The sequence below is a fragment of the Panthera uncia genome (assembly GCF_023721935.1).
Source record: "Panthera uncia isolate 11264 chromosome A1 unlocalized genomic scaffold, Puncia_PCG_1.0 HiC_scaffold_17, whole genome shotgun sequence".
In the NCBI taxonomy this organism is placed as follows: domain Eukaryota; kingdom Metazoa; phylum Chordata; class Mammalia; order Carnivora; family Felidae; genus Panthera; species Panthera uncia.
Window position 1 is genome coordinate 91,961,754 of NW_026057577.1, and position 12,871 is coordinate 91,974,624.

At 38.1% G+C, this 12,871-nt stretch overlaps 1 protein-coding gene across 14 annotated transcripts in view; it reads left to right on the plus strand.

Moving 5' to 3' along the window:
- The window catches only part of FBXW11 (F-box and WD repeat domain containing 11), a 120,481-nt gene that overhangs the window by 32,042 nt on the left and 75,568 nt on the right, over positions 1–12,871 (plus strand). For 10 of the 14 annotated variants that reach the window (XR_007461588.1, XR_007461589.1, XM_049648677.1 and 7 more), the window contains one exon: positions 5,906–6,007. The exons of the other annotated variants lie outside the window; for them this stretch is intronic. Coding sequence is in view for 8 of the 10 variants with exons in the window: in XM_049648671.1 (XP_049504628.1) it covers positions 5,906–6,007 (102 nt within the window). In the remaining 2 variants the exon portion in view is untranslated. The remainder of the gene's footprint in view (positions 1–5,905; positions 6,008–12,871) is intronic. 14 annotated transcript variants of the gene reach the window in all.

A 12,871-nucleotide genomic window follows, 5' to 3' on the forward strand; every position in this document is an offset into this window, starting at 1 on the left:
TCCTGGATAGAGATTCCCAGTGGAGAGTGTCATGGCCAAATGGTAACCATAAAATGGAGCTTTTATTTCACTTCTGTTATTTGGTAGCCCTCATTTCATTATCATGGCACTCTCTGTTTTATATCCTGTCCTATCAGTAGGGCATAGTGGAAATTTTATTAGGAAAAAAAGAACCTAGACTGGGTTATGAAAATTGACTGTAGGCATGTACTTCCAAAGGTAAGTGCTGGCCCTTGTATCCACTCTTTGCAGCCTGGCTGGAAGAACTTTGTATTGGTTGTAAAATAAAAACGAGAGACTGTCTTGTAGGTTCTTCAAGAGACTTCTGTTTCTAACTTCTCTTCAACATGCTTCTCTCCAGCTACCAGGAGTCGTTCCTCTCTGCTTAAAACGGTTTAACAGTTGTCTCCTCATTGACTCTAGCAGTGTTTTGAACTCTAAAGTTTTTGATGTCTCACTTGAAGGCATTAAAAAATCAAAACGCTCTTATTTCACAATATCTATAAAAACATACATGGTTTTTGTACCATTGACTTCCTCTCTTTATCTCTTTATTTGGGTTACTATTGAGCAGAATTCTTTTTTCTCCATTCTTGCATGTGGCAGATGCTTCCCACATGTTCCTGAAAACATAGATCTTTCTCTCATGCTGGCTTGAGTTGGCTTGGCTTTGGCTTGATATTCTGCTTTGTCCCCACCTTTGAGTCTAAGAACCTTACCCCCACACTTGCCAGTATGTTGCATGTTGTGCTTCTATCCCTTTGACAGATGTGTTTGAAACAGTATGTATGCCGAGTTGCTGGAAAAAAAAAACTTGCACATGTTGATAAAGAATTGGACCGCACACTTGGGGAGTTTTGGTTGTTTACTGGTGAGTTATACAGCACACAGTATGAGAGCTGTTGTCCTACAGGATGAAGTCCAAGTTTGATAGAAGGGTTTATGAAAGACCTCTGTGATTTGGCCTTTCCGCTTTCCCCATCTCGTACTGAAATACTTCAGTAATGCTAAATTAATTGCAGATCTTTGAGTAGGATGTGCCATTTCTTAGCTCTTTGGCTCTGCTTATGCTATTTATTCTGCCTGGAATGTCTTTCTTTCTCTTTTTACCCTGGCTGCCTCCTACTCATCCTTTATGGCTTAGTTTAGGCATCCTTTTCCTTTGGGCGGGTTAAATCTATTTGTGTGTGTGTGTGTGTGTGTGTGTGTGTGTGTGTGTGTGTGTGTGTTACACTGCACATTCTCAAAATTCCCTCCTTTGAACTCCCGGACAAGAGAGAATTTCTTAATTGCTTTTCTGTCTGCAGATATAAGTTGTTTGTTGAACAAAATAGTATTTAAGCTACTCTATTGGTTATCCCAAGCATGATGATAGGAGTTAGATGAGGCTGGTAATGATTCTGTGGGAGGTGGTTTAAAGAAAAAAAATTAGAGGATTTATAGAAAACCCCTAAATATATATTTATAAAAATGTAGAAAATAAGGCATACATCTGAATCAGAGTGACATTAGAGAGACCATTGACATAAAATACCTCTTTGGGTAGCTTTTAAAAGAATTGCCTCTTTGAGAAGGAATCAGGGCAGGATATTCAAAACAATCCCATCTAGAAACAGACCAAAGTTAGCTTTTGTGAGTTCTCCTTCAAGCCAGCCAATTAGAAGACAAGGTGCCTGCAGCTACTTTTTCCTTTTGATTTGTGGTTCCTATGGCAATAGGAAGAGAGACTAGGACATTTCTCTCCTACCTCTTTTAATAACTTTTTGCTTTTGAAAAATGCCAAAAGCTGTTATTCTTCTTGTCTTTACTTACTTACAGTATTTCTCACCATGATGGCCCTGATTTTTAAAAAAATTTTTTTGATGATTATTTATTTTTGAGAGAGAGAGTGCGTGCACGTGCATGTGAAGGGGGAGGGGCAGAGAGAGAGAGGGAGACACAGTCTGAAGCAGGCTCCAGGCTCAGAGCTGTCAGCACAGAGCCCAATGCGGGGCTTGAACTCACGAACTGTGAGATCATGACTTGAGCTGAAGTTGGACGCTTAACCGATTGAGCCACCCAGGCGCCCTTGATTTTGGTTTTTGATTATACAGTGGATATGACAAAATTAATAAACATTCTCTGTTCCCTTGACTACTGCTATTTTCTTTGGCTATAGAACTGCAAATATAATCAATCTAATTGAGTATTTGCTGTTAATATTAGAACACTTTGTGAATCATTTCTTATTCTTTATGGATAATCCTAAATTAGTATACTAGTCATTGCAAATAGCTAAATGTGAAATTAGAGCAAACATTTCTTGGGGGTTTTCTACCCCTAAAAAGCCTCTGTTAAGTGTTCCCATTGTGACCCAGTGGGTTTCTCTTGAGCTTGAGGCTAAAGTCTCAAGAGGAAAGAAGCTTAGTTTGTATTGCTGTTGGCTTAATAAGTAGGTCAATAAGCATTTGTTAAAATCGGTAAATACCCACAGTGTTAGGGTAACTTCTTGAGATATATTTTAATAATCAGATAGTGTTCCTTAAGTTTATAGAGAAACCAATAATCTTAAAAAAAAAAAAAAGACAATAGTCTATACATTTTGAATATAGCTCACAGGAAGAAATCTTTATTCTGTTGAAGAATGATAGATAATAGTTATTCCGTAATAGTCAACATAGGTTTCTATCCACGTCCCTAAATTTTAGATTGGAATCTTCAAGAATCAGTTACTCCTGTGGTCCTAGCTGCATTTTAATGCTCTTAGGTTGATAAATGTGGAACTTTTAGTTTTATCCATTGTTTTCAAATTATGTCAATGTCTTTTTGGTCACTACACTTAAGAGGAACCTTGTTTAGACTAGCAGGTACATCCTTATTAAAAATGGGTGTATTTTCTAGAGTGGCATTTTCTGTTGAGTAAAGACTTTTTCAGCACTGTGGTTGGTCTCTTAGCTTCAAGGTAATTAAGAGTGAAAATAAAGCAGTTCTAATACCTTTAATAAATACTGGCATTACTCTCTGTATCCCACAATGTCCTTCATAGATGTTATAAAGGTAAATTCTTGGAAATTAGATCTTGAAAGTGTCCTTATATTTCCCTGAATGTACAATTTCAATATCAAACTTTTAAAAACAGTACTAAATGGTTAATATTTTGAAGTTAACTTCTCAGGAAATTTTCTTTACATTGTTTTCCATACATTTTTAAGTATTAGGTCATTTGACGGTTTCCTAACCTTGGGAAGATCATTATTTTTCTTTTTGGGCTTTAGTTTCTTCTAAAATTATGGGTGGAAGTATGGACTAAATTGTCTTCCAGTTCTTTGTGATTCTTTGGTTTATTAAATGTGAAATGTGTCTCCTTCCCCCCCCCCCCCCCCCCACCTTTTTTTAAGTTTTGGATCCCAAGGCATTAGCAGAATCTGATCAGGGTATAGTATTCTTAGGCCTTCATAGTTTTACTCTTTGAGTCAAATACATATTAAACCTTGCGAGCTCTGGAACCTATTTTTTGTGGAATAAATGAAAATTGGTTTGCTGGTGAGCTTTGGTGAGCTTTGGTGTTAATTTGGTATCAATTGCTGAATCCAAGTGTAATCCTTAAACTGTATACTCAGATCTAAGTGATTCTGTGATTTGGTTAAAGATTCCAAAAAGGAAACTTAAATTAAACTATGGGGATATTGAGTTTATTTAATTTAAATAATTGATGTAAGCAGTGTGTACAAATGTATTGTGTCTGGGTCTTTTCTCTGCCCATCTACTTCTGATGCATGCTGATGTAAGTATTCTTTTAATAAGCATTTACTAGATATCTCTGAATAGTTTTAATGGAAGGAAAATGAGTTTGCTTAGAGTCAGGCAGGATTAACTTCTAGTCCTAATTTTGCCACCAGTTAGCCCTTGTTTTCTTGTGTTAGCTTTTTTTTTTAATGTTTATTTTTGAGAGAGAGAGAGAGAGCGAGCAAGCAAGTGAGCAGGGGAGGGGGTAGAGAGAGAAACAGGCCCCAGGCTCTGAGCTGTCAGCACAGAGCCTGACGTGGGGCTCGAATTCAGGAACCTTGATATCACCACCTGAGCCAAAGTCTGAGGCTTAACCGACTGAGCCATCCAGACGCCCCATAGCCCTTGTTTTCTTGTACCTTGAACAAGTTGCTATTTCAGTAAATTAAGTGCTCCTTTGCTGATCCTCAGATTCCTCATCTGTAAAATGGAATAATACCTCCCTTAAAAGAGTAAAACTCTTGTAAGGGTTTACTATGTCAGCTGTTTAGTGTATGAGAAGGACTTGATAAATGGCAGCTATTTTTATTATACAAATATTTATTCAGCATCTTTTGTGGCACTCTGCAAAAGGGTTGGGGTAACAAAATGTGTGCCTGTAGTATCAGTAATAGATTTCTGTATTGTCTCTGGTAAACTTTGGAGTTGAGGCACATGTTGGAAATGTATGGCATTTTTGTTGTTACCAAAAAGCTGCTCAAGTTTTTATTCTGTTTGGTTCCTCTGGTGTTGTATTCTTTAAATGCCTTTTCTAAATAATCTCAATACTCTAGCTAAATTGTAGGTGAGATGTAGCTAGTTAATGGCAGATGCTGGATAGGAGCCCAGGTCTATTTGGTTTCAAGCATAGCTGACTTTGTTTATAATATAATTGGGGTGACCACAGAATTTGTCTCCTAAACCAGAACACTTCTGAGAATGAAAGTTATTCTGAGACAACAAGTGTAAACCTGGACTGTCCAAGGAAAATGAGGATGTCTGACCATCCTAATTATAGCTAGGGTAAACAAGTTTATGATGTTGAGTCTAAGACTTCTGGAGTATTTTGGTTGAATCCAAACACCCACCTTCAGTTAAAAAAAAATGTTTTTTTTTTTGCATGGTTGTTGTTTTTGCCACAGTGAATTCATTGACCTTAGATCTGCCAAAAAAGTACTTATTGAATACAGTATATAATCTAATGGCTTAAAAATACTAGCCACAATGCCTATATTTATTTTTATATTTCCCTTTTTTCTTAATTCCCTTAAAACCAGCAAGTTTTTGAAAGAGAATGGGAATGGGTAAATGAAACAAACCTTTAAATTCTTACTTGTCAAATGAACTTTGTAAACAAAGTCTAAAATCAATATCATATTCCAAAGTTTTTTCTTTGGAGGGCAGAGGTGTGGGTGTCACTGAAAATCAGATGTGTTTTTAATCAGCTCTTTTATTGCCTGTGTCTATCAATCTATCACTCATCTTTCTTATTCCTTTTGCCTTATGTCTGTAGATGTCCTGTGATTTTTATTTAGGGAAGTGCAAAACTGTATCTACATGATAAAAATTTAGGTGATTTTACAATAGAAGCATCATAGTCTTGTAGAATTCATGTGGGTTTAATAGCAGACAAACGAAGATTTGAAATTCTGGCTTTCCACTCCTTTGCTGTGTGTCCTTGTGCAAATGATTTAACCTCTGAGCCTCAGTTTCTTTACTGTGGTGTGGGAATTAGAAAACACGTTTAAAGTCCCAGGCACATAGTAAGTGATGGTAATGATGGGAGTTATAATTCTATGACGCAGACTAGAAACCGTTACTTTTATGAAGTTATAGTCACAATCTCACCCCTAATCTTGTGCGCTCAACTTTCACAGTTCCCTCTAGTGGGTTTCCATTTAAACATTCTCTCTCTCCCTCTTGATTCTGTTCACTGTGTCCTGAGGAATTCGCGGTTGGCAGCAGAAACCTCCTTTCTGTAGGACAGAAAGTGGGCCCTCTCCCAGGGTTTCAGTAAGTTGTCTAGGACCACCACCCCTGACCTCCAAACTGCCACGGGTGCATCCCCTGCCCGACTAACATTCAAGTTGCCTGTGTGAAGGAGTGATTTGTTGCGGCCTCTAACTGCTTCTTCTCTTCCTTCCTTTTTGTCATCCTGCAGTGTTCTGTGCCAAGGTCTTTGTGGCTAGGCTGCGCCAACCTGGTAGAGAGCATGTGCGCACTGAGTTGCCTGCAGAGCATGCCCAGTGTCAGATGTCTCCAGGTGCCTCTCTTCTTTCTTGTTGTAAATGTGTTTTTTACGTATGCCATGAACATTTGTTGAAACTTGCAGTAGTGTGTTTAATCCAATGTTAAGTCTGCTAAATGTTCTGTGTAACCCTCTGCTTTTCTCCAGCCTGGGTGCCCCCCATGAAGGAGTTTAGTACCAAGAGGGGCCCTTCTGAGAAAATGGGTCTTTGGCTGGGCCCTGTTCTACTCCTCTTTTTCTGCTCCTGCTTTTTATTCTCCCCTCCTCCCTACCTTGAAGTTCTGATTCTTATGTTTAATAGTTGTGCATGTGCCCACAAAACCCTGATAATTTCCATTTGGCTACTTTTAACAGTTCTTTGTTGAGTTGGGAGGGTTTCATAATTCAAGTGCTGATTTTTCTATTTTGAAACTCATCTTTTGGCATGCTTTCACTCCCTCCTTCAAAAAAGGAGTGGGGAGGGAATCCCTAATTGTATAAAACCTCAAATTGAAGTTCATTGAAGGTCACAGCTTTATGCTGCCAATAACTGTCGGTTTGGGCCACCTCCCAAAGGCCAGATCTGACACCTGTCCTCAGGGTCCACCCAGGTTTCCAGGCCGAGGCTGGCAGAGAATTCCACAGATAAAAGTAAAACTTTTTTGGGGGTGGGGAGGGTTGCTCAGGAAAAAAACTGTCAGCAGCAGTGTGGCCGGATTGCACTCTTGCACTCGTTGGGATGGAATCTTAGGGAGCCAAGGCAGAAAACGTTGTGGCTTTATTGGGGAAACTCTGTTTAGAGGAAACATGTATTTAATTAAGTATGGTTTCAGTAGCAATATTTAGTTTTCATCACTGCATATTCCACACAGTTTATTATATCTTTAAAAAGCATTATGAAATTCCTGGTATCCTGTGGAGACTGCCCTGTTTTAGGAAAACACTGTAAAATCAGGAAATGAGTTAGAGGGATATTATCGATGGCATGGATGACTTTACTGTTCTCAAGGTTATCTTTCTATTCATGTTTACAGTCTCTAAATGGAGCGGGGAAGCAAGGAGGGAGGAGAACTTCTTTCACATTGGGATTGTGTATTTTATTTACTTACTAGCAAACATTCTGAGTAGCATTAGTGTGGTTATTGATTCAGATTGCTTTCTTTAGAAAACTCTACTGGAACCTCATTAACACAATTAACTAGAGAGTAAGTTCAGTGTAAGATCCAGTTGTTATAGGAGTGTGCATAAAAAGGCAATACAACTCTTCAGGGTCCAGGGATCGGATGTTTCAGTGAGGCTCCAGCGTGGTGTGTATTTACCTTTGGAAAAGCAGCTTCCCTGCATGCAATGTAGCTTTAACAAAAATGTTCTTGAAATAGCAGACATTGTCGCATGTACTCTCCTTGGTGCTAAATAATGGATATTTGCCTTGTAGTAACAGTGTCTCTGTTTTTCTGAAAATGCTTACTTGAATGTTAAAGTTAATTTTTGGTGGAGTGATTGAGTTGTTTTCCAGAAATATAAGTAGGGGAAGAATTGTTGTGCAGATTGAAGCGCAAATTCTTTTTATTGAATTCGGTTAAAAGTAATTGACCAATGGGAAGCATTATTCAATATATTTTAGTAACATTATTTTGAGATCTCTGGAGGTGGGGCGAGTAGGAGGAAATACTGGTTCTTACCTTGTTGAAAATGGAAACACTAATGTGTTCAAAGTTCTTTGACTTATCTCTCCCAGTGAAAATCATTTAAGAGAAAAAAATGTAAACTTGCCTTGACTGGATCTTGAAATAAGGTGAAGTATTGAATAATATTCACTGAAATGTGAATGGAGCAAATATTGTCTTTAGAGATATATAGGGAATTTTGTTTATTTAGGTTTTTATTTTCTTAAGTATATAATTGAGAATCTGCAGCACAGTAAAGTGAAATACATACTCCGCTGATTGGAATTTGCAAATAATTACTCTCTTCCATTTGTGAATGGAAAGTAAGCATGTATCCATGAACATGGAAGATTTCTTTCCTGTCTAGTCACTGGTTTTACCTATTACTATTTAACACCTGTGTTCCTGCTCTCTACCTACAGTCTCCAAACAGTGCTACAATTTAGTTGACTTAATTTGGGTTTGGGTTTTCAAAGAATGCCTTTTGGCTTATATGCTACATCTTTGGTTTATCACAAAGATGACTCTTGCTTGACTTGGCACATCTCTCAGCTCACCCATTTTAAGAAGGCCTCAGAAGGGAAGAAACAGGTTATCTGAAGAGCCTAGTTGACTAGGCTCTGGAGTTGCATGACAGGGTCCCCCTTAAAATTACCACACCAGACCCATTGCCAGATGGAGCTTTAGCCAATTAGACTGTGTGGCTGAATTAGCATACCTTTTGAAAAGCAGAAATAAAGATAGTAGTTATCTTTGGCATTATACAGTCCCTCTGGTTTCTGCCATTTGTGAGAAAAGGGATAGCAAAGACTGAAAAAGTGAAAATCACTCATTTACCTCAATAAGCTGTTTAAAAAATAAAGATCATTTTCCATCATCTGTACTTGGTGCTTCACATATATTAACTTCGTGATAACCTGGTGAGGTAGGTGTAATTATCCCCATTTTTCAGATGTGGAAAACTGAGTTTCAGAGGTGTTATGGGTGACTGGACCTAAGTTAATACTACATAGCTGTGAAATGGCGGAGTTGGCATTTGAACCCCAGGTTTGCCTGATTCCAAAGTTGTTTTTCTTTCCTCGGTGCTTGAATGCTACTATTTCTAGAGTTTCCCATCTTAGTTTTGTTTGTGAAAACTTTACTAGTGAGCTATCTGGTGTGTGGCTTGTTTCGTCATTATTTATTTGAAAATCAGAAAGGGAAAACCTGCCAGATATCTGTAGGTGAAAAAAATTGCATTTCTATTGCCAGAATGAGCCCTCCTGAATCTTAAAGCTAGTGAGGTTCCTGAATGGCTTTTCTGTGAGAATATTTACTAAGCATTTGCTATGTGCCTTGGCCTATACGGACACATAAAGATGAATACAGACTTGTTCCCTATTCTCATGGGGTGCCCTGTAGTAAGCAGACCCATGAATGAAAATCCAGACTGAACTACAAATAAAGTCCGAGAGAGAGAGAGAGGGAGAAAGTGTGTGTCTAATAAAACTATGAAGTTAGCCAAAAAAAAAAAAAAAAAGTGAACCGGTTTAAACTAGGACTAACTCTCAGCATTTTTTTAAAGAACAGTTGGACTGGAATATCTGGATGTCTGTGAACAAGCTGAACTGAATCAATATCTCAGTTGGTTCAGGTATCCAGATTGAACCAGTTGATCATTACATCAGATAATCAAGTGTTCAGACCGTGTAGCGTATTTGCTAAGATCCCAAGACTAATGGGGCACAGGAGTAATAATACTAGTGTTAATAACAGTGTGTATCATTTATTTTCCACCTCCTTTTTATGTGTCAGGCTCTAGGCACTAGGTTGTTTCATGTAATCCTTATGCACAAGTTCTCTGTGGTGGCTTTTTGGTATATGCAGTTATTGAACTGAACTGACTTGCTTAAGGTTGCACATTTATTTAAGTGACAGAACTGGGCTATGAATGTAGGTCTGGATAGCTGCAAAGCCAGTGCTCTAGTCACCATTCTGTAGTGATATTAACTTGGCAACTGCCATTTGTTTAAGAACAAATTCTTTATTTCCAGTATCAAAAGTTGAAAGCTAACGCACCTAGAATGTAGTGGTTCCATGTAGTGGACGGGCATATTTTCTTGGGAATGCCATTTGTGAGCTGTCAGCTGGGGAGAGTGTTAGTGCTAAGCCTTCCTCAAGGGTAGGACTGATGATTTGGATCGACAGCAGGGATCATGTGAATCAAGTTGTAGTGCCTCCTTCCAAGCTCTAGTGTGGGTAGTGCTGGACAATCAGTACAACCTCTTGACAGCTACCTTTCTTGTTTCTTTTCTTTAAGTATGGATAGTGAGCCACAGTGGGTTAAGAACACTACAGGTGGAACTTACAGCTGCCAGCAAAAGAGGATATTTTTTAGATATGAGCTGTAGCTTGGTAGAAAGAATCCTGGCTCTGGAGCAGACAAACCTCAGTTCTAGTCTTCTGCCTGCTACTCAGTAGCTCTGTGACACTAGGCAAGTGACTTAAATTAGCTGAATCTCAGTTTCCTCATCCTTAAAAGTGGAGATGTATCTACGTACAGGATTTTGTGAAGTAGAGGAAGCTACCTCTTAGTAATTGCTTGTTGTTGAGGGGATGAAAATCCCTATCTTTCATTGCTTCTTCCTGGTTCCCTATTCAAGAAGAGCGAATTCCAGTCTTATAAGTCTTAGATTCCATTCCGGGGCAAGTAAGAATAAGATAAAGGCACATGATATGGCCCCTTCTGTCAGGTGTTCTCCTTTTGTTCAGGACTGTTTGTCAGACATGGCTGTTCCAACTCACTGTCTTTGTCTCGTTTCTAATGAGCATTGGGATTTTATCATTTCTTGTTGATTATCTTGTTGCACTCTGAGGCCACTGTGAAGGCTTTGAGTAACCTTTTGGATTATTTAATGGAAGAGTCTTTTATATTTTATGAACGTTAAAAAAAACACCTTATTTCTCTTTATAAGAAAATTTACAAAATACTCTTATTAAAAAAAAAAAAATCCATTGGTAAACTCACCACCCAGAGAGAACATTTGTTGCTGTTTTAGGGTCTTCCTTCTGCCTGTTACGCAAGGAGGAACCATCAAGTTGTGCAGGCTGTTATTATGGTGATGATAATGATTATAAGAGTGGTGTTTTAAATGTCCCATGGAAGCCCAGAGTTTGACTTTGGAGTCACTAGAGGGATAAAGGAGGGCCTAGCACAGTGCTTCCTCCTACTTGTGCCTCACCCAGAATAGCTCTGGATTTATCTGTATTATATAGCAGGGCTCTTAGTAAGATTTTATGTGAAGATTTTGCTGTAGGAATTCCCAAACATACAGAACAATAAAGAGAACTATTCAATTCAACCCTTGAACAATTTTCAAAATCATGCTATTCTTGGTTCAACTTTCTTCTTCAACTTTGTCTTTTTCTGGGGCATTTTAAAGCAAATCTAAGATGGTCTAAGAGATAAAAAAAGTTTGACAAATCACTGTTTCATATCAGCATTTAAAAAATTAGAAAAATGGTTCATAGACTTGAAAATAATAGGATTGATACTGAAAGTTATAAAAGGTGTATAAAATTTCCTTTGACCCCAGATCTCACTTCCCAAAGGATCACTTATCTGTTTCCCAGTATCCTTTTAGACAAAACCTTAAAAAAAATACAAATGGAACCATACTATATGTACTGTTTTTCAATTAAGAACTTGTTAAAATGTTTATGTATTTTGAGAGAGAGAGAGAGAGAGAGAGGAACAGAGAGAGAGGAGAGAGACAATCCCAAGTAGGCTTTGCACCGTCAGTGTGGAGTCTGATGTGGGGCTCAATTCCATGAACCATGAGATCATGACCTGGGACGAAACCAAGAGTCAGTCCCTGAACTGACTGAACTACCCAGGGGCCCCAATTAGTAACTTTTTCAATTAATAATATATGTTGAGCATTCTTCCCTATCAGTATATAAAACCATATAACATCTTTTTTATAGCTGCAATAATGTTCCATCATATCATTTATCATTGAAAACAAAATTTGGCCAATTCCCTACTGAAGGAACTTTAGACTTCAGTTTTTTTGTATCATAGCACTTTACTAATTTTGTTGAACATATATCTTAGACTTAAGTGATTATGTCTATAGAAGGAACTCCTAGAAGTACAATTGCTTGATCAAAGAATATCAGTGTTTTATTGTTAATTCAATTATCTGTATATAGAAAAGTTTAATAATATCTCCCTTCCAATATCCCCCAAATGCCACACCTAGATGTTTACAGTTTGTTGTCTGCCACTGTGTATTTGTTTTGTTTTGTTGTTGTTGTTGTTGTCATTCATCTGAGGATATGTAGCACTATAATTAAGGGGTTTAAGGAAAGTGGGCTCACACTGCACCTTCGTTAACTTCCTTTATTTACTTAACATTGTATTACAGACATGTCCCCAGATTTATAAAGTCTAAATAACTTTTTCACCAGTGGTACTTTTATCATTCACAGATTTGGTAGGGTTGGGGAGAAAGGAGAGTATAGTTTTTTTATTCTTTTTTGAGTTAGAACACATGTATAGCAAAGTGCAGAAAACTTAAGTGGTTTATCACAAAGTAGGCAGTGCTTTATTTTGAAAGGTATGGCTAAACTTTTTTTTAATTAAAAAAAATTTTTTTAATGTTTATTCATTTTTGAGAGAGAGAGAGAGACAGAGAGAGAGAGGCAGAGAGAAAGAGAGAAAGAAAACAAGCAGGGGAGGGGCAGAGAGAGAGGGATGCACAGAATCTGAAGCAGGCTCCAGACTCTGAGCTGTCAGCACAGAACCCGACGTGGGGCTCAAACCCATGAACTGTGAGATCATGTCCTGAGCCAAAGTCAGACGCTTAACCGACTGAACCACCCAGGTGCCCCATATGGCTAAATTGTTTTAATGAAGGTTGGACCATTTTATAGTCCAGTCATTGCCATAAACTATGGATATCATCACAAAAATGTTTAAGCTTTACTTTTAAATTTTTATTTAAAGTAACTTATTATTGTTTAAAATTAAACCAGTAATAGAAAGTGGCAAATAGTAACATGAACTTTCTGCTGTCATTTAAAATCACTGCATAAAGGGCTCCTGGGTGGCTCACCCGGTTAAGTGTCTTGACTCTTCACTTTTGCTCAGGTCATCATCTCACGGTTCATGGATTCAAGTGCCATGTCAGGCTCTGTGCTGACAGACTCCCTGCTTGGGAGTCAGTCTCTCTCTCTCTCTCTCTCTCTC